A 22561-nucleotide genomic window follows, 5' to 3' on the forward strand; every position below is an offset into this window, starting at 1 on the left:
CTTTGTGCTCACACACACACACACACACACACACACACACACACACACACACACACACACACACACACAAATTTAAATGTGCCAAATGTACAAGTTAATATAAGGTACTTCATATACAGTCATTACTTATTTACGTAGTTACATAACATTCACAATCTACATATTATATACCGCAGCTATAGTAAGAGTAGTATGCTATCCTGTTGTTCCAAACATATCTTTAATGTATCGTTGGGGTTTAAAGCAGAATAGGACAGCTGTTCTTACAATGGAATGGTCAGATCACACTGCAGCAAACTAAAGTTAGTCCTTATCATGTGTCAGACTCCTTGTGTTTGTTCCTCTCTCTCTCTCTCACTTCCCTTTCTGTACTTGGCTAGCAGGAGTCTCGCCCGCTGCAGTGCTGCTTGGCTTGTGCTCACTGTGATAATGACTGCTGTGTTAAGGGGGTTTCAAATGCACTGAAGTCTAACCGCCCTTTATATTCTCACAATACAGCAAAATAACTCTCAAAACAAAGACGGAATTATGTCTATAGTACTGCTTGAATTCTGAACCAGACAGCTTATTTCTCTCATTTAGTCTCACGAGTCTGTGTTTAATATAAATTCTTTAGTGGTTTGCTTGAAGCTGATAAGAAATCGGTTTATAAGTGTCTGATCGACTGCTAGGCTGCATATACACTGCAGGTAAATAGGGCTATTTTCCTGTTCTGTACACGCATCGTTTGGACTGAAGACTTGATTGGTTTCACTTTCTCTCTAGTGTCTGTGATGGAAACACAAACAGAGAAAGGATCCCAGCAGTTAATTCATGTGGAGTTCAAGGAGGACACTTTGAGCTACATGGAGAAACTCCTCCTGAAAAAACACCGCAGGTTAGCGCTTGACACCTCGCACTTTATAACCGAACAGACACACGTTGAATAAGAGCATTACAAGCTTCATTTACCTTCCCAGGCCCCAATTAAGGTCCATTTAAGATCAATTAATGACTTATGGCTGCTAATTACACAGCCTCACCTTTAAGTTGTGCCCCCGCAGAGTCACTTGAATTTACTGAGCTAATCAGCCCCAAAGCAGTCTCGTGGTATTGCTTTAACTTTCTGAAATCTTCTTTAAACAAACACACTGGCACTCAAACCTAGTGGGCTGCCTAGTTAGGGACCATTTTAAGGCATCATAGGCACACTTCTAACATGAAGCCTGTTCCAAATTGTAGGCAGCAACATGCTGCCTTCCAAGATGCCTTATTTCGGTATTCTAAGGCAGCATAGAGTGCAACAGCCGGGATCCAGAAGTAAAAAATAAATGTATTTTCTTCATAGGGAAATTGATTTTTAATGATAACTTATAAACCTTTAAAGGCAAAGCTGTTGTGAGCTCTGAGGTTGTTAATTGATCATATGTGCTTTTACTGAAGACATCTGTTCAACTCATTTTTTTAAATAATTGTGTTTAAAAACGGAATTTGCGGTTAAAAAAAACTACATCACCCATGATGCTGTACAGAAAATTCCACCAATTAGAGAGAGTTGCGGGCAGTAGTTGCAGCCAGTTAATTGCAGCAAAACACTGTTTAGGTCCGCCCACTCCCATGAAGCATTGCAAATGATGTGATTGAGTTGGTCTGCCTACACTCTCAGAATACTTAAATATTTGTATTTATATATATGTATGCATATTTTTTAATAAACTTAAAATATATTGTTTCTTTAGATATAATTAACAATAAATGAATAGTTTTATATTTCACCATTGTTTTTAATTTTTATTATGTCATTCAGTGTTTCATGGGATTGTAGTTTTTGTACCTTTGTACCTTTTTTGTCCAATTTTCAAATACAGTTTTGCTTCAATCAAAGTTTGTAATGTTGTGATTCACCTTGTAACTGTTTGTTGTGGTTCATGACTTATAATGCTTTAATGAAGACATTTTTAAAATCCCTATGGGAGAAATTAATGGAAAAAGTACTTACAAAGGCACTGAAAAAGTGGGCAGACACTAATGCACTCTTTTAGAGAATACAATCCCAGAATGCATTGCGATAACCTCAATTAAAAAATGATCCAAAATCGATGAAGTGAGAGAAACGTAATTGAAGATATTCAAATTATACAGAAATAAAATAAAATATAAATATTAGATGATAAATCCAAACCTAAAAAATAGAAATTGGCCACTGAAATAATTTGATGTTAAAATAATACAATTACTAAAACTGAAACTTAAGAATAAATTAAAGCTAAGAAACAAAAACAAATAAATAACAAAATAACCAAAATGAAAATGAAAACTGAAAAAATAAAAGCTGAAGCATTAATAAAGACTGTAGTAGTAAATAAACAATGCTAAAATAACACTGTGCAATACATTCTAGATCAGTCATTAAGAAGGTTCTGTTTCAGTTAGGGTGCTGCCTTTGAAGACAGCCACCTATGTAGGCAGCACACTAAGTTTTGAAACAGAGCCATTGAAATGGTTGTTCTGCCCCCCAAAAGATTACGATGCTCGCCTACGAAATGAGAAAGCCTGACAAAAGCAAGCAAAACACAGTATCTGTAAACCTCCTAAGCGCTTTGAACCGCATCGCAGGCTTCTTGAGCGTTATGGTATCTGTGGCAGCAATGGTATTTAGGTCGGCTATTCAAGAAGGGTCTAATTGTGAATCCGTCAAATTGCCTTCTTTTGAGGCCAGGTGTCTGAAGAATCACGGAACAGGAAGCTGGAATTTTGCAGCATGTGCGTGTGTGTGTTTGGGTTCTGTGGGAGGAGGGCAGACGCGTGGCCCAGGGCTGCAGCTCACACTCTGGAGGAATGGAGTGTGTGATAGGGGTGTCTAATCCCTTCATACACTCACAGACACACACACACGCACACACAATGAGGAAAGCAGGTTGTCCTGCTGAGGCAGCAAGAGTTGACTTCAGAAAGAGAGACGAGAGCACAACGAATAAAAGAGAAAGAGACTTGTGTTCAGGGAAAGACAGAGGGTTGATGGCTTTTCTGCTAATGCGTTTGTATGGTAAATCACCAGGAAAAGGTTTAAAGGACTAAACCTGTGGGTCAGGGGAATCTGGCTGAGCTGAGATTTACTCTTGAGTGGGAAGTCTGGGTCATCAACTTCCTACAGCCGCTTTCATTTGTTATTGGATTGAAATTATGTCGCTTTCCTTGTATGCACCGAAGAGGGAATAGTACACTCTTTGTATGCTCTGTTGAAATAGCATTTACATTTAACTTTAATAATATGACATAAGTTTGGGGTCAGTATTTTTAAAGAAATAAATATTTTTATTAAGCAAGGATGATAAATACATATATAATGTTATAAAATATTTCTGTTTCAAGCAAATGCTGTTCTTTATAAATAACCCTGAAAAAATGTATCATGATTTCCATAAAAATATTAAGCAGAACAACTTCTTGAGAAGCCAATCAGCATATCAGAATGATGTCTGAAGGATCATGTGACACTGAAGACTGGATTAATGATGCTGAAAATTCATCTTTGCATCACAGGAATAAATTACATTTTAAAATGTAATAAAATATTTTTAAAGAGACTTCTTTAAACATATTAGTTTTACTATTATCACAGTTATATATGTTGCAAGAACATCTAGGTTTTTTGCTATAAATATTTAAGTATTCATATATAAACAAACTATGGCAAACAGGTTTTTCTTGCTTTCAGCATAAACCTCAAAACTTTTAGACCTTAAGATCTCATTTGGCTTCTTAGAGTAAATTTGTTTTGTTTCAAGGATATTTATACTAGAAAACAAGAACAATATGTGACCCTGGAGCACAAAACCAGTCTTAAGTCGCTCATATTAAGAAAAGTATTACATATTTGTCACATTCATAAATCATGGTATGTTACTCAGCTACCCTATTCTTAACGTCAATATATCGCTAAGAAACTCAGTTGTATTTGAAGAACTTGATCCAAAAAGTGGCCTAATTTTACAGATCTTCATTAACATTGACTAGAGTACTCACTCAGACAGCCCACCAACTAGCCGTTTGTTTGTGTAGTTGTACACATCCTTAAAATAATGTAGGGCAGGATTTGATTTCATACATCAGGAATTGATTAGAAAAAGAGCTGAAAAGAAGTGAGACATGTCAGGCTATTACATTATTGGTTAATGTTATTTTTTCCTACTGGGGAAATATTTTTCAGAGGATAAAGCTATTACTAAAGTGCTGTGCTGTGCTGAAATGTTGTTTATTTATAGTTGCACTGTTGAGGAAAGGGAGCCTGATTAATTATCCTCATATATCTGAGTGTGATTTACTGGGAACAGCGTTATTTTCTCTCCCTCAGAGGACAAATTGAAGAATTTCAGGCCCGGTCTGTCGTCCAACGCCGGCCGGAGCCACCCACACCTCCACCTGCAGTGATGGATGAACTGAGCCGAAAACTGACAGGTGCGACCCGTTTCATCACACACATATGCAATTAAACCGTAAACTGATAATAGACATTCATGTCACACAATTTTAAACATAAAATCCCAATTGACCATATTTATTTTTTATATAGAAAAATAAATGATGAAATGATATCTATATATACAGTTGTGGTCAGAATTATTACCCCCTTGGTAAATAAAAGGACTAGAAAATGTAAATATGAATGGGAATATACTTCAGAGATATTATAGTCATACAAATTTCTAGGGGTGCTAATAATTGTGGCCACATTTTATTAGACAAAAAGTTTTATTTCATAATTAGTTTTTACCCCACTTTCAATTGTTTAAATTCAATTGAAAGGTTAGATTTTTATTGATTTTTTTTTAAATGAAAGATCACAAGGATAAACAGTGCAATTTTATTTTCCACAGCCTTTTTTGCTCATATTTCCCCATTTTTTTCTTGCTAGCATTTAAAGGGTTAGTTCCCTCAAAAGTGAAAATTCTGTCATCATTTACTCACCCTCAAGTTGTTGCAAACCTGTATGAGATTATTTATTCTGTTGAGCACAAAAGAAGATATTTTGAAGAGTTTTAGTAACCAAACAGTTGATGGTAGTCAATGGCTAGCCAAGTCAATGGCTACCGTCATCAGTTAGTAAATGTGAACTCTCCCTCAAAATAGGATTGATATTTCAAAACATTTTTATATATATTTTTGTCACTGGAAACTTGGACAAAGGATGATAAGGAATAGTGGGTGACCGGTCATGTACATGCTGCGATTCACATAGACCCGTACAAGTACACTCTCTCCAAAAAGTTGGAGAAATGAGCTGTAAGAGTCACTGCAGAGGACAGCTTTCCTCTCTCAGCCGGCAGCTCGGATCCATCACTGCGTCCCTGAAGGGTAATCACAGAGCTCTTATTACACTGGAGGGATGGCGATGGTCTGACAGAGCACTCCGACAGCTGATTGAGAGAAGTTTCTAGGTGCTGCTGGGAGGCCGGTTGATCACAGCTGTCAAAGAACTGACCACCTTTAGCTTTTCCCAAACAGCCCCATGATGAGCGCCGTCTCTCTTCATCGGCACCAGCCCGAGCCTGTCGCATCTTTTCTAAAGCCCGTCTCCATGGTGCTCACGCCCAAAACACTTTTCAGTCACTTTTTCGAATGCAAAGCCGTCTTTCTGGTGGTTCGTCTGATTTGGATTCTGCTGTTTGGTCATTACCTGTTCAGTCAGTCAACAGCTTTTATTGATTCAGCCTGCATTTAAAAACATGACACAACATTCACAAATCATTTCACTTTTGTAATGTGACATTTTTTTTATCTTAATATTACGGTCTGTTTCCCAAAAGCATCGTAACTTAAGTATTGCCACAGCGCACCGGTGTTGTGCCGAATTCTGCACCTCTGCCAGATTATGCACCCTAACCCCTAACCCCTCCCCCACACCTACTCCTAAACCTACCAATACTAGGGGGTGCATAATCTGGCAGGGTGCAAATTTCGGCACTACACCGGCAGAAACTATGATTATGTATGTGTCAGGGAAAAACGGTAAGGAGGCTGCATTAACATTTGAATAATTCACTGATAAACAAGTGCTTTCTTTGTTTTGGTTTAAGAGATTAACTCGGCGACACCGACTCGTCATCTCCGCAGTAGTGACGCGCCTGTGTGCATGTTTCACACGGATTACATAATCTGAGAATATTTGTTTTCCATTTGAATTGGTTCATTTGAATAAATCATCGTATATCTACGAGTGCTCTGGAGTAATCGTAAAGCCCTAAGTGCATCGTAAGAAGACACCTGCAGGACAATCGCCAGATTTCCTTTCCGATCTGTCAATGACTTACTGACGTGCACGAAAACCAATGTATTGGACCCGGAAATAACGTATCTATATAGATATTATATACTATAATATATTTTTGTATATTGTATATTATGATGTAATGTACAATATTATACGTATAAATTAATATAATATAATATAATATAATATAATATAATATAATATAATATAATTGTTATTATATTCGAGTTGTCTGGAACGCAGCATTAGGTTAACATTTCAATAAACGAGCATTTACCACAATTACGAGCCATTCTATAAGGTGACATTTCAGCACTTGACAAACGGATAGCGACTCCTAAGTAGCACTTAAAGGCGCCTCCCATCTGTCCTGCAGTGAGCGCTAATGTTCAGCTTCCACACAGACACTTGAATAGCGGACATTTCTCTAGGTTAACATTAGATTGAGCGGCCATGTAAAGTTGCTAATAATTACATATTTCAGATGATAAGCCATATTTGTGGTGGATGATTGATAGGCGAGCGTTTGGATGTCCTGCCGGATGTACTGTATTACCATCAGCCGTTAACGATTTGCGTGACTTTGCCAATGTGGATTTTTTTTTTCTGCGACTAAAAATGTTTTGATCGAATCCTCTTCTGGTCGATTAACGATTAGTCGACTATTAGGGGGCAGCCCTAATTATATTATATTATATCTGAGCTGTCTGGAACGCAGCATTAGGTTAACATTTCAATAAACGAGCGTGTACTACAGTTACGAGCCATTCTATAAATTGACATTTCAGGACTTGACAAACGGATAGCGACTCCTAAGTAGCACTTAAAGCAGGGCTACGTGCGATTGTGTTGTGCATTTTGGGAAACGCACGTGAAACAATAACATACGTTCATAAAAATGACTCGTAGAAAATGCTCTTAAGCGCTAAGATCGAGAAACGCAGCCCTGAAAGTTTTTAAGTTGAAATAATTTTTTATGCTGAAAAGAATATGCGGCAAGAATTTAGTAAGATCATTAAATAATTGTTTCTGTTATTTTTCCCCCGATGTCCACAGCCTTGTTTACTTTATCAGAAAAAACCCCACATTATTTCAAAGTTGGAAAATTTGTTATACTCCACCATTCAAAAGTCTTAAGATCACCAAGGCTGCATTTATTTGGTCAAAAATATAGTAAAAACAGTAACTGAAAAACAGTGATTTTTTTTTTCAGGCTTCTTTGATGAGTAGAAAGTTCAAAAGATTTTTTTAAAAATGTAATAAATATAAAAAAGTATTGCATTTATTTAAAAAAAATCTCTTTACTTTTGTTAAAAGTATTCAAATCTTACTGACACCAAATCTTTAAACAGTAGTGTATTTTGAAATATTATGAAAACATTTTTTTTCTTTAAGTGATATGCATGAATGAATTATGCACAGATGGGGTATTTATTCAGAAAATAAATAGGCAAAAATTTTGATTTAATGTCTTGAAAAAATACACAGGGCATGGACTGAAATATAAATGTAGAGATCTGTCACTCTGTATTATGTATAAATACGTTCATACTGATCATTGAGCTGATTTAATTTCAGTTTAACTCTTAACATAAATCTGTTTTACTGCATCTCTGATTTGCAGCAGAGCGGATGGAGCTGCATACATACTTTACATCTCTCTTCACGATCGCTCCTGCTGAGGATGCTGGGAAAGCAGACAGCCCTGCAGAATCCTGTTTAAGCGTCGTAGAGTTAGATGAGGTAATTCTGAACCCCACCACCCTAGTTTCTGTAATGGACTACTGGGCGATAGCCAGCGAATGACTCCTCAGTGATGTTTCCTTGCACTTATCATTCTGTCTTCTCCAATTTCTTCTGTCATTGTTTGTTTTGTTTAATTTTTTTGTCACTTTAATTTTTCCAGATGGTTGAAGACGCTACAATGTACAGATCCTTTGGAGTCAAGCAGGGAAATGAGAGCAAAATGTAAGAACGACAAGATCAAGGCGAAAACCCGAGACTTTTTGAAAGGAAGCGACAGAAAAGTTCACAGTCTTGAAACAACAATATAATTGAAGTAGCTGTGTTTTTCTCAAGTCAGAACTGACAAAAATACAGTGTCATCTTGACATTTACATTTATATCAGCCACAACTAGACTTAAAATAAGGCTGTTAACTGTGGGTGTAAGTTGTTAGATGTTATATATGCATGTCTGTTTTCTTCCTTAAGGTTTGCAGCTGTTGGAAATGGAGGAGATTTTGGATATTCGGTTTTGCCTTTCACACCGTGCTTCTACGAGATGACTAAAGCATCCATCGGTGAATGTAATTCTGACATAAAGATCAACTCTTCTCCTGAGATGTGGCCGCCGTCTCAAGAGGCTGAACAATCTTCGTCATCATTGCCAAGATCAGAAAGCTTTTCTCCACTTCAGACGAGGCTTCAGAGATCACAGCACCTGTCGACTGCCTCAGAATCCTTTCTGTCAAATTCACGAACAGGAGGCCAGAAAGTGGAACTCAGTGACTCTCCAAAACCAAGCCCACAGACAAGATCTTCTGCAGCACAACAGGACAAATCCTCAGAGCTTCTGCCAACATCATCTCCTTCACTCCCAAAAACCAAATTAAATCAAACTCTCCCAGGCTTTGAGGACCATATTTCCACTGGCAGCCTCTCTCCTGGTGGAATACCATCTGTTCGGTCTTCTCGATGTCATTCTCCTGCTTTTCTCATCTCTAAACAAAGTCCAAAACCTCCAGATTCTCCGTCCCCAAGGTCTAGATCAGTTTCTTCTCCAGTAAACCCAGTCCAATCCAGACCTGCTCATTCAACACCTGTTTCTGAACCGAAATTAGCTCAGCTGTCTCCAGAACGTGCCATCACTTCCCCAAGCGCTGCAGTTCCTTCATTAAAGCTGTCACTTAGAGAATCATCACAGTCTGGATTCGTCTCAGATAGAAGTATATCTACTATGCCTATCTATGACTCCTTCAGTTCCTCTATGCCAAGGGTCGAATCTTCTCATACTGAGGGTCATCGTTCACCTCCGGCCTCTAAATGGTTAAAAGGCTCACGGAGGTCGCCCAAAACCACAATGTTCTCTTTACAGCTAAACATGTCAGGTTAGTATGATTTCTGTTGGTAAATTTGAATTGAAGCTGTCTGAACATTGAAAATGTTAGTTAGCTGTATCTAATTGCAATCCATGATGTGCTTGAGCCACTGTGTTTATAATTATCCTTCGAAAGTGTTTGCGAGTGATGAAGACTGTTTCCTATGTAATTAATAGCAGTTTAAATATTTTTAAAACCAATATACCACTCAAAGCTGTGCATTACAGTGTTTTTACCATGTTTGAGGGGTATTTTTCAGCTAAATGTAAAGCCTTTAACATTTAATCAAGGGAAAAACACTGTAACACTGGTTTATTGATATGGTAAAAGACACCAATGTACAAAAAAGAAATAATTCATTTTGAGAATAATTTAAAATGTAATAGCTAGATAATAAAAAGTTCAAGACAAACTTTTTGTCTATACAAAATATTAATATTATAATAATATTTGCTAGAATATATATACATATATATAATATATGATAAGTAAAGTAGCAGTGTAATATATATGATAAGTATGACATGAATTATAAATTTGAGCTTAAATATTTGTATTATTTGAGAATAAAGAGGACAAGGAGTGACAACAGAGACATGAAACAAGTGCAGTGCTATGAAGGATATAAGATGTGTAGGACAATTATACAGTTTATCATCTTTGTACAAAAATATTTGACAGTCGAATGCATGATTGACCAATCCAAATCAAGTATTCCAAAGAGCTGTTTGATAAACATTAAAAAACACCTCCTAAATGACAAAAACCTGATTTCCACCATCCCTTGGGGTCCAGCACATCTGCATCAGAGAGTAAAGATGATGAGAAAACACCAGTGTAGACATCAGCCTTCATTCACACAGCGGTTGCTTCTGCAGTATTTGCTGACTAGCAGAGTGATGGAAACTTCAAGCTGTGTAGGATCAGCATTATTAATGCAGGAGGCAGCAGACGGGAAGCAGGGAAGAGAAACACACAAGCTCTGCTAGACCATGTCCAGGCGGCTCGCTGCGAGCGTTAGATAAGGGCGTGCGTTTGCATCCTCACTGCCGGCCGTCTCCTCTCTGCCTCGATGTTTTCTCTCCTCCTGTCCTCAGTGTTTCTCCTCTCGCACTATTTGTCACTGCTCAGATTCAGAAGAGGAAATGACAGGTGAAGATGCTTGCCTGGTGCCCAGTGAAGAAGACTCATCTGATGAAGAACTGAGACGAATCACAGATGCAGAAGAACAAAAGAATGGCTTTCCCTCTCCGTGCCCCACCACGACCCCTCCGGCAGAGCCTCATTTCACTTTCACAAACCTCTCAAAGTCAGAAAACGACAACACAGAACCAGACCTTTTTACAGGATCTTCTAAGGTGATCAGAGACCTTTAGAATCTTCAACCTCAGTTACTTGTATCAGGTTACCCATAACCCACTATTAGACCAGTTAATACACATACACAATAACAAGTTTGTTTTTTAAATATTTTTTAAAATAAGTCTCTTATACTCACCAAGTCCGCCTTAATTTAATCAAAAATACAGTAAAAACTGTGAAATAGTATTATATAAATGCTGATTTGCTTGTCAAAAATATTCCTTATTATTATCAATGTTGAAATATCTCCATATTTATATTTTTTTTTTGTGGAAACCATGATACATTCTTTTTCAGGATTATTTGATGAATAGAAAGATCAAAAGAGCCACATTTATTTGAAATAGAAATCTTTTTTAACATTATAAATGTCTTTACAGTCACCTTTGATCCATTTAATGCATCCTTGCTGAGTAAAAGTATTAATTTATTTTTAAAAAATCTATCTGTTCACAAACTTTTGTTAGTCTATAGATTTTATGAAGATGGAAATGCAGCCACTGATATAGTGAAAAACATGGGCTTTCACAGACTCTCTGCTGGAAATATTATATAAAAAACAGAGTATGAGAACAATGAAATTAATTCTTTATTCATACTGAATGGCCTTGCTGGAAACTATCATATACTAAAGACTTGATCAATTGGATATTACTCCTATGTGATTTAATTGCAGATTTCATGCTGTGTTAGAGGTAATGGCAGGAAAAGGCAAAGACTACTCAGCTGATGAGGGGCAAGAGGAAACAGAGCTGTCAAGTCGGCCGCAAATGGACTATCAGAGTTTAATGGCGTAACAGAAAGAGAGAAAAGAAAATGAATTATATTAATAAACACCTGAAATTAAATGTCTGATCAGAAAGCGGCCTTATCTCTGCTCTTTTGTCTGGCGATCAGAAAATTTGTGTCCTTAATTACCACCCGCTGATTCTTTTCCCCTACCTCATTTTCCATTTAAAGGACACCGACTGGGACTCAATCAAATCATAATTGTTTCTCATTTCATTTCAGTTTAAAAATATGATTTTTTTTCTTTTAAAGGGGTCATATGATGCGATTTCAATTTTTCCTTTCTCTTTGGAGTGTTACAAGCTCTTGGTGAATAATTTGCCAATGATGATTCAAACGCGAGATTTGAGCAGTGTAGAGTAGGCTTGTTGTTTGTTGTTTTTATCTGATCACAAATGCAGACATGGTTTTATGTTTACGCAGCGCGATACGCAATGCCACACCTAAAAAGACAGTAAATGCTTTTTGAACCTTAAACCGCATAAAAATATTGCAATACACCAAATACACAAAATAATGTTCTTTTTAGCAACGTCATATGACCCCTTTAAAAAGATTTCTGTCTGTCTATGTGCTCCATCTGAAATTGACAAATTAAATTTGGCCTAATTTAACCTGCGTAAGAGAGAGAGAGAGAGAAAAAATGTGTGCTTAAATGTCCAAAAGTGAGCAAAAGATGACCATAAACAGGTAGAGAGCACTAGTTTTATTCCTTTAAATGAAATGAATACTTTTATTTAGCCAGGATGCATTAAACTGATCAAAGTTGACAGTAAAAATGTTTACGTTGTTACAAAATTGAAAATAAATGCTGTTCTTTTGAACTTTCTGTTCATTAAAGGTGACATACCATGAAAATCTGACTTTTCCAGGTTTTAAGTGCTATAATCAGGTCCCCAGTGCATCTACTAACCAAGGAAACGTGAAAAAGACTAACCCAGTAACTTCGTTTTGGTAAGCCTTTTTCTGCAAAAACGAGCGTGTCTGATTTTGCTCCCTTGGTGACGTGGCAAAGGAATCTTATTATAATGGTACATTCACACGGGGCGTCGGCCAATCACATTAGTTTTCTGGTGTTGCATGAACGCGATTGGCTAGCGTCTGCACCAGGGTATTTGCATAAGGCGATCTGATTGGCTGACGCCTGTGTTGGCACTTGAAAAGTTGAAAAACTGGGATTTATAGTCCCAGCCTCAGAGGAGACAAGAGAGAAGTGGATTTATTGATTTATGTACTGTATATTGCTGCTGCCACACTGATCTAAAATAAACGTGATTTATTTCCCAGTTGTTTACCTTCACAGACATAACCGACTGTTTTTTGTAACTCATGTGTGTTTTTAACGTAAACCTGTGTGTGAATGAGAACTTAGTTTAGTACTCACATGCTGTGATGATATAATAAATGATCTGTGGAGTATCTTGAGCTGAAATTTCACAGACACATTCTGGGGACACCAGAGACTTATATTACATATTGTAAAACGGTGGCATAATATGTCTCCATTAAAGAATCCTGAAAAAGATATCCTGGTATATTAAGCAGCACAACTGTTTTCAGCATTGATAATAATATGAAAAGTTTATTGTGCACAAATACCATACAGCAAATTAGAATGATTTCTAAAGAATCACATAACACTGAAGAATGGAGTAATGATGCTGAAAATTCAGCTTTTCATCGCATAAATAAATTCATATTCAAATAGAAAGCAGTTGTTTTAAAGTGTAATAATATTTGACAATATTACTGATTTTACGGTATTTTGTTTTAAATGCAGCCTTGGCGAGTGTGTTGCATGGTGAAAGTGTTACTGTAATAAAATAGAATTTCATTGCATGACACCATATGACATGGATATATTATATGAGTAGATATATATAAAATAATTAATTTGCTTCTTATTCAGTAACAAACAGCAGTTTCAGAATTAGCTCTTTTAATATATATTTTGCGTAATGCAATATTAATAGCCCTTAATAATTAGTAAAACTTACAAATATAATGTTAAAAAGAAAGAAAAATTACTCAAACTTCAGTCTACTGCAAATACTAAAACTGCAGTCTTGGTGAAAATAAAAGACTTCTTCCAAAAACATTAAAACGTCTTTCTGACCTTAAACTTTTGAAGGTTAGCGTATATGGCACCAAGATAAATGTGAATGATAGCAGATCATTACAATTTTAGCCTTTTGATAAAAATGTTTCTTAGTTATTTATTATTTATCATGATCTCACGACAATTACCATCCAGCCATTTTTTAGCTTTAAGCCTGACAGCAATGTTAAATGAATCTTAATGCAGAAATTGAAACTTATTCAACATTTAAGAAAAGTATTCGTCATTGTCTGTATAAATTGCATTTTTATGTAATTCGTGCATTTTTTTTTTATGACATTCGTGCCATGTCATTGACTGATGTTGTTTCTAACTATTTTTCTTCTCTTGCACAGGCCATTCATTCTGTAGCCCAGCGACAGGACATCCAGCCGGGGCAGTACCAAGACCTAGAGGGGATCCTGACTTTGGGACTGGACCCTGGAGTCCTGCAGCCCAGCCCAGCTCCAGTGCAAAACTCTAGAGAAGAGCAGAACCACACAGGGAGTTCACTAGGTATGTAGAGAAGCAAAATAAAGTTCTGGCAAAACAAAGCCATATATTGCTGAGGATTAGAGGGCAATATACAGCAAGGTAAAACAAGTAAAAATTCTATAAAATCAGTCAATCAGCTTGGAGCCTGCCATTTTGAGGAAGCTCCTGACATTTTCGTGCGTAGTACACCTGAGACTGTTGGGTCAAGATGCCTTAATGACATTCATAGAGACATGAAACATTGTCTACACCACAGTAATGTTCATAATATTCAAGTGTTACAGTAAAACAGCACATTGTAGTGTAAGAACTGACCTCACAGCAGATTATCTCCTTTTCACACAAGCAAGCACAAGTATGCTTAATATGAATTTTACTAGAAATGACAGAGCTCTGTTGAGTTAAGATCCACATGATCTGACACAGACCAGAGGTTAACAATTTCACTATGAATTTTGCTGTGGAAACTCTCAAAATCAACAAAGTCTGAACCCTCAGATACCATTTTAAGAACATATGCACTACTGTTCAAAGGTTTGTGGTTGGTAAGATTTTTCAATGTTTATAAAAGGAGTCTCTTATGCTCACCAAGGCGGTATTTATTGTATAAAAAAAATAGCAATATTGTGAAATATTTTTACAATTTAAAATAACTATGGTCTATTTGAATATATTTTAAGATGTAATTTATTCCTTGATGCAAAGCTGAATTTTCAGCAGCATTACTCCAGTCTTCAGTGTCACATGATCTTTCAAAGATCATTTATACTATGCTGATTTGCTGCTCAAGAAACATTTATTGTTATTATCGATATTGAAAACAGTTGTGCTGCTTAATGCTTAATATTTTTGTGAGATAGTTTTGTTCTTTGATGAACAGAAAACAGCATTTATTTGGAATAAAAATCTTTTGTAACATTTATAAATGTTTGATAATTTTAATGCATCCCTGCTGAATAAAATTATTTATTAAAAAAAAACAACAACTTTTGAACAGTGGTGTACACGCTCCTCACAAGTCATGCCTCTAAAACCTTACTTACTGCAAATGCAATACTAGGTGTTAGTTAACACATCCGCTGTGCGCTATTTACATCTTTCCCAACACAAAAACATCCTTTATACTTTAATAATAGAGATAAGACATTTGGAATGCAGCGCTTATGTGGTTCCAACACTAATATATGACCGCGCTTTAATGAAAACCACAGACATCTCTCTTAATAGTGCATTTTGTGCCGCCCGTATTATTTAGATACCTAATTATTGCATACTTAGATGGATTGGCCATTGAAGAGAGCTGCTAGCTTAAAGATGAGTGTAAATGATGTCTCTCTTATACATTAATTCATTTCCTGGCATTATCCTTTAGCTCCACAGTGTTAATGTGCTACCTTGGCGAGGCCATTAGCTTGACTGTAAACACTAATATTTATTTTTAAACAGCTCTATTTAAAGCCGTTATTTGAATATGCAGAAACTAAATATGCAAAAGGCACTTTTTATCTAATATACCATAAAAAATTAAGCATCTGTTTGGTTCGTTGGGCTTCAAGGTTAATGAAAACAGAGGACAAATAAGTCCCGGTTTCAGTTCTGTCTCTGTCATCTCTGTTTTTATTGGCTGGTGAGTCTCTCCATCATTTTCCTGCAGTCTTTTCCTTTTCCCGTCTTTTTTTGTCTCTGTCACAGTCGAGCCGTTTTTATCGGCCTGTCTGTGCATTTGCAATCCCTGACATGCACTGACAGGAGCAGCGGCCAGTCGATTGGAAAAAGCCTTAATAACAGCAGGCGTTTAAGATGGCGATGGAAGGCACACATGTTTAACCTTCAACCGCTCACTGTCTGCATGTCAAGTCAGGCTGTCGCAGGCGCATGTGGTTTTCCAGCTAAAGTTTGGAGTTTGTTACCAGTTGCTGGTTTGAAGCCCAAAATGAGTGAGCCATGAAATGCTATTGTGTTCTTGAGAAAGTCACTTAACCCCAGGTTAGATCAGTCCCTGTAAAGAGTGTACTGCAAGTGACTTATGATAATAGTGAGTATCTAAAACCTGTCAAGAACATGCCTGGGTCACATTTCACACCAAAATCAAAAGAAATAAATAAGAAATTATATTTTGCTTAAAGAAAACAAAGCCTATTTGCATTAACATTAAGATAATTTGCACTGTCACAATTTCTAATGAAAATTAAGCACATTGTCCCACAAAATTCTTATTACTGTAATCAGGGTTATTATAGTTAACAAAAAACTAAAACTGAAATTAAAACCATAAAAAAATCACTGCTTGAAATAAAATAAATTAGTTACATTTTTAGTTTAACCTGTACTAAAATAACTAAAATAAAAAAATAATATATATAAATAAAAAAAATTAAGAAAAACTGTGTAAACGTGTGTGTGTGTGTGTGTGTATTAAAGTTTTAGTAATTTTGTTGTGTTTTGTAATTTTTATATATTTTTATGTATTAATATTAGTGCTGTCAAACGATTAATCACGATTAATCGCATCCAAAATAAAAGTTTTTGTTTCCATAATATATGTATGTGTACTGTTTATTTATTATGTATATATAAATACACACAGATTCAGTATATATATTTTTTATATTTTAATATTTTAAAATATAATTGTATGTATATACATTTATATATTTATATTATTATATTTTATATTATATATAAATATATTTAATACATAAACATAACATATTTTTTTAAATATATACATGCATGTGTTTGTATTTATATATACATAATAAATATACACAGTACACACTCATATATTATGTAAACAAAATATTTTATTTGGGATGAGATTAATCGCGATTAATCGTTTGTCAGCACTAATTAATAAATATAACACAACAAAATCACTAAAACTTGAACTTACATTAAAATGTAAATAAAAATAGAAAATAGAAACTGATAAAATAACATTGAAAATTAACATTAACATTGTAATGTAAAAAATTGCTGTATTGAAAATGACAATTTTGGAGAAAAATGTAATAAATGTCATGAAAATGATATAACAATGCATGAACTTAATGAACCAAAATATACAGTAGGTTTAATTTTCTTTGAATATAATATATTTCCTTACTTTTTCTTTTAGCATCCAAAAGTTGCATGAAAATGAGGCAGCATATTTTTAATGTTGCATGCAGTGCAATATCAGCTGGTATTGTTGAAGTTAACTATTTATCATGAAAAAAATATTAGAAGTGTAATTCTTACCTTAGCCTTGCTTGATGGTGATGAAGAGAAGTGGATGCAGAGGTCAAATAGCTGGTGCATTGTGTTCACACGAATGCTGTTTGTAGGTTTTTGAAAATAAGGACAAACTTACATTTACTGGCACAAAAAAACGTTTGCAACTTTTGTGTTTGTTTGAATGTGGTCTTCTTGCCTTCTGAAGTTGAGTACCTTTAATCTAAGTCTGCATCTACTGGGGTGCTTTTAGACAGTTTACATGTTTAGTGTTGATATGTAGAGCTGTGATGTACAATAACTTATGGACCTTCTTCAGTAAACTGTATGTTAGCTCTGATAGTGGATTATCTTCAAGACCACATGATGATGGTTGACTTGCTGTGTGGGGTTCTCATTGTTTGTTTTATTTGTAGTTGTAGGGCAGGAGTCCTGGAGATCCAGCAGCAGTCTTCAGCATCACGCAGAGGAAGAGCTGGTCGCTGCGCTGATGAATGCTCAGCCCATCAGTAGCACCCCTTGTCCCCTCACACCAGGCCGTAGCAGAGTGCCATCACACAGGCTGTGTTTCTCAGGTAATTTGCTTTCATTTCTGGTACAACACCAGATTTAATTTGATGTGAATGAAAAAAAGGCTGTGAAGAATATAACTTCTTTCTGTTGCATTTGTCATACTGGTATATCAGTCTTTCAGAAAAGAAAACATTGAAAATATCTTTCCTGTTGACATGTTGTGTCAAATCTTGTTTCTCATCATTTTATGCCTCCTCTGAGGCTGTCTATCAAAAAAGGGCCAAAAATAAACATTTTGAAAACAAAATGCTCAGAGAAATTCTGGAAAACATGGGATAGGACATACACCACCATTCAGAAATGTGATTTTTTAAAAATCTATTTGAAAGAAGTATCTTATGCTCACCAAGGCTGCATTTATTTGATCAAATATTGATCGATATTGTGAAATATTATTACAACTCAAAATAGCTGTTTTCTATCTTAATATATTTGAAGAGTTCATTTGCAAAAACCGATAAACGCCACTGAAAAATGAGCTGATTGCCGTGCATTATTCTCCACATATAGCACGTTCTGAACCCTAAACACGTTTTGTCGTGCCTTCAAGGCATCGCGAGTTCACGTTTTACTGCAGAAGCCGACAAGCGCCCTTGTTGTTTTTGAACAGAAGCCGATAAGTCCATTTTAGCGAATCAGCGCGCTGTATTCAGGTCAGTTGACAAGGCTACTTTTACTTTGAAAAGACGTGCTAGCTAGCTGAGAGGAGTTTCATCAAAGCTGACTAAAAGTGATCGAGGATGGATCATTTCGACGAACTTGATGAACCTGTGATATCTTCTTCAGGGCGAAAAAGGAAAATAAAAGCTGAAACGTTTTCACGGAACCTTGCAAAAGCAGCGCGTTACAATAGTGAGGGAAAAGCTCCGTGTATTGCGTGTAATCACATCCATACAGACGGTTTATGATCACAATGACAACAACGTTTGTCAGGCATCTACATTGTCATCTGATGAGATTGCAAAGATTAAATGAGTGTTTTTTTAAACTAAAACATGAAATGTGGAGCTTTTGCCAAAACACAACTGTTGGAGTTATCTGCTTTTGCTATAAAACAAACTTTTAATATGTAAAAAAAAAAACATACTTTCAATTAACTTTAATTTTATAAATTACCTGTATTTGTTTAAGTTATTATTACTTAATCAAAACAACCCAACTGCAGTTTGATTGATATTACTTGGAATACGCAATAAAAAAAAACGTGATTTCTGAAAATAAAAAATAAAAATGGAGTTATCGGTTTTTGCAAATGAACTCTTCATTTTAAAATGTAATTTATTTCTGTGAACTGATTAAGCTGAATTTTCAGCATCATTACTCCAGTCTTCAGTGTCACATGATCTTCAGAAATCATTCTAATATGCTGATGTGCTGCTCAAGAAACATTTCTTCTTATTATCAATGTTCAAAATAGTTGTGCTGATTAATAGTGTTTTTTCAGGATTCTTTAATGAACAGAAAGTAAAAAAAAAACAGCATTTGAAAAATAGAAATCTTTTGCAACATTATAAATGTCTTTACTGTTACTTTTGATCAGTGCATTCATCCTTGCTGAATAAATTAATTTATTTAAAAAACAAAAACGTATTGACCCCAAAGTTTGAAAAAGTGAAATCCAAAATGATATTTGTATATGAGATTTAAGAGCAAGAATTATGAGTTTAATCTATTAATCTACAGAATTTTAAGTGTTTGAGATGAACTTTCTCTTTAATTGAAGCTATCAATCGTATTTCCCAAATCAGGGCCCTTAGAAAACATTCTGAGTAAAATAAAACCTTCATCTCTCTTCTTAATTTCCCTTCTGTGTTCAGACTTAATCCAGACTTGTACGGCTAAATCTTTGTTTAAACTGTTGAGCCGGTCTGATGTCGCATCTTTGCCGTGACTAAAGGATCATTTACAGAGAGCCTCGGCCAACCCTTCGGACACGGCGTTAAGGCCAACGGGACATCAATAACATGGCTGTAGAAGAGTCGTGCCTACGCTCGGCCGCGGCGTGATTTATTGGCTCACGCGCGTAATTAAAGCCGAGCTGATTCCTGAGCTTTCTGCGCCAGCACACGTGGCTGAGGTTTCATAAAGCGATTACTGTGTTTGTGCAGGGAACATGGCCAACGGCGCGCTCCTCAATCTCTCGGCTCAGCTCAGCTAGCTAGCTCGTGCTTTCTCTTCCTCTCGACACGTCTTCCCCTCTGTCTCTCGGCTCATCACATGCAGGTCTGCAGAGGAGGGAAAAATAATCTGGTTAACAGCATGACAGCTATGATTTCGGCTGGTGCAAATCAAAGCGTCAGATATCCGTCCATCCTCTCTTGCCTGCTTTTTTCTTTCTCTCTCTCTCTCTCCCGTTCATTCTCTGTATATCTCATATACTTGTGTCAGGTTCGACACGCTAGATTGAGCCTTTTGCATCAGAGGATACTCAAAGCCGTCGGCCTCCCGAGCCCAAATCGTGGGAAGCGATATCAGCTAATACATGATCTCTCCTGCTATGTCACCTGGGCATTTCACTACTCGGTTTTTAAATATGTCTTTTTCAGTCAATGAATCATTCTGATTAGCTTCTGCAGTACTGTTCAAATATATGAAATAATAATTTTGTGCAAGGATGCATTAAATTGATCAAAAGTGACAGTAAAGAGTTTTATAATGTTACAAAATGTTTCTATTTCCAATAAAGGCTGTTAATCAAAGAATCCTGAAAGAAATACTAGAATATTCAGCCATTTTCAACAATGATAATAATAATAATAAAAACATGTTTCTTGAGCAGCAAATCAGCATGCTGAAAATTCAGCTTTGCATCAGAGGAATAAATTATATTTTTAAAAATGATTAAATATAGAAACCAGTTATTTTAAATTGCAATAATATTTTACAATATAATTGTTTTTACTGTATTTTTAATCAAATATGCAGTCTTGGTGAGCATAAGAGACTTCTCTCAAAAATTTTACACAACCCAAACTTTTGAACAGTTGAGTTATATCACCTTAATACATGACTAGTAATCCATTTATTTCACCTATAGATGTCTTTTTATTGCTTGATAAATCCCACAAGTTGACAAAATAGTATATCTGCTGATATGATTCATGAAGAATATGCGTATGATACTTAAACACTGTTTTTGAAGGAATCTGATGAGTAAAGGATTTGATCGACTCCCCATCTTATTGACTGGTGTAATGATGTAACCTACAGAATGAGTCACTAAACTGAACTGAGTCAAAAGTGTGAATCACCACTACTGTAATGTTAGCTGAGCGCTGCTCAGTGAACATAGAGGCGTTCACTTCACTATCAGCAACAGAAAGATCACACAAGACAAGAAGAAGCTAGGGAATATAATGAAAAAAGTCACATGGAGGAGAGAGAAGTGTGTGAGTGTGTTATTGTGATTTGCTGGATCAGAGAGCATAGAAGCTGATTAGGTCAGCGTGTGACAGTAAATAATACTGACCCCGCTAACTTAAGCCGTCAATCCCAGCGCTGTCTTTCTGTGTGTGCTTTTCCGACAGTTGCTTTAACATCTCTCTCTTTGTCTTTCCCATCATCTCTCTATTTCTCTTTAGTCACAGTTATTAGTAGTATAACTGTAGGCAACCGTCACTATTACTGTTGCTCATACTTGGCGTTAGAGATCCGTACAAACCACTAACCATAATTATTCAACTTTGATGTGTAACTCATGCTGACATGAATGATTCCTCAAGTCAGAGGGTGTGTTATTTAGCAGCTCTCATAATCTCATTCAGCTCTTATTATTATTTTTTAGGCACCGTAAGCAGATGTTCTCCCATCTCTTCACGGCCCCTGAGTGCCGGGACTCGTCGGCCGCTGTCTCGTGCTGCTGAGGAGATCATGGAGGTCCAGAGCGTGGAGCAGCTCGATCTCCAGGACTCTGATGAGGATGAGGAGGATTGCCTGGCTCTGGCCTGCCTTGAGGAAGAGTTCAGACATATGAGCACTACACCATTAGACGAGGGTGAGGATTCAATTTGTCGGGACTGCAATTACACAAATTAAGGATTTTGATGGAATTTTTTGATAAGTAGTAATAAGTGATTTTGTTAAAAAATATATATAATATGAATAGAGGACAAGAAGAAATAAAAGTTAGGTCTGTAGTTGTGGTTAATCTATTAAACAACTATTTAGTATAAAATTGCTTTTATAGTATTTCATATATCAGTTTTAATATTCATTTTTCTTTCTTTTTTACATTATATTGTAAAGTTTGACTAATTATTAAAGGCTATTAATGTTGCATTATTCAAAAATAAAAATATACATTAAAAGAGTGAATTCTGAAACTTTTGTTTCTTATTGAATGAGAACCAGATTAATTTTTTAATATGTACTCATGTCCATATCATATGAACTGCAATGAAATTCTGTTTTAATAAGGTAGCACTTTATAATGATGTTATATTTTTAAACATTACGTAAGTAAACGATAATACAAATTAATATTTTTATATTTATACATTTATTTGATTGTTATATACATTTATTTGATAAATTATTTGGAATAAAAATACAGTAAAAACTGTAATATTATGAAATAGTACATTTTCAAATAACTGTTTTCTATTTTCATATTTTTTAAAGTGTAATTTATTTCTGTGATGCAAAGCTGAATTTTCAGCATCATTACTCCAGTATAAAGTGT

The 22561-nt window shown here is 35.7% G+C and overlaps 1 protein-coding gene across 1 annotated transcript in view; it reads left to right on the forward strand.

Annotated features, from left to right (window-relative positions):
• LOC107686607 (zinc finger B-box domain-containing protein 1-like) overlaps positions 1-21982 on the forward strand; it is a 41973-nt gene extending 19991 nt beyond the window's left edge. The window contains exons 8-16 of the mRNA XM_016483667.1: positions 766-877; positions 4334-4437; positions 7875-7993; positions 8157-8218; positions 8464-9359; positions 10482-10708; positions 13956-14115; positions 17724-17882; positions 21665-21982. Of these exons, the coding sequence (XP_016339153.1) occupies positions 766-877; positions 4334-4437; positions 7875-7993; positions 8157-8218; positions 8464-9359; positions 10482-10708; positions 13956-14115; positions 17724-17882; positions 21665-21915 (2090 nt within the window). The 3' untranslated portion in view covers positions 21916-21982. The remainder of the gene's footprint in view (positions 1-765; positions 878-4333; positions 4438-7874; positions 7994-8156; positions 8219-8463; positions 9360-10481; positions 10709-13955; positions 14116-17723; positions 17883-21664) is intronic.
• The last annotated feature ends 579 nt before the right edge of the window (positions 21983-22561 follow it).

Source organism: Sinocyclocheilus anshuiensis, unplaced genomic scaffold (genome assembly GCF_001515605.1).
Source record: "Sinocyclocheilus anshuiensis isolate Anshui unplaced genomic scaffold, SAMN03320099.WGS_v1.1 scaffold733, whole genome shotgun sequence".
Taxonomy (NCBI): Eukaryota; Metazoa; Chordata; class Actinopteri; order Cypriniformes; family Cyprinidae; genus Sinocyclocheilus; species Sinocyclocheilus anshuiensis.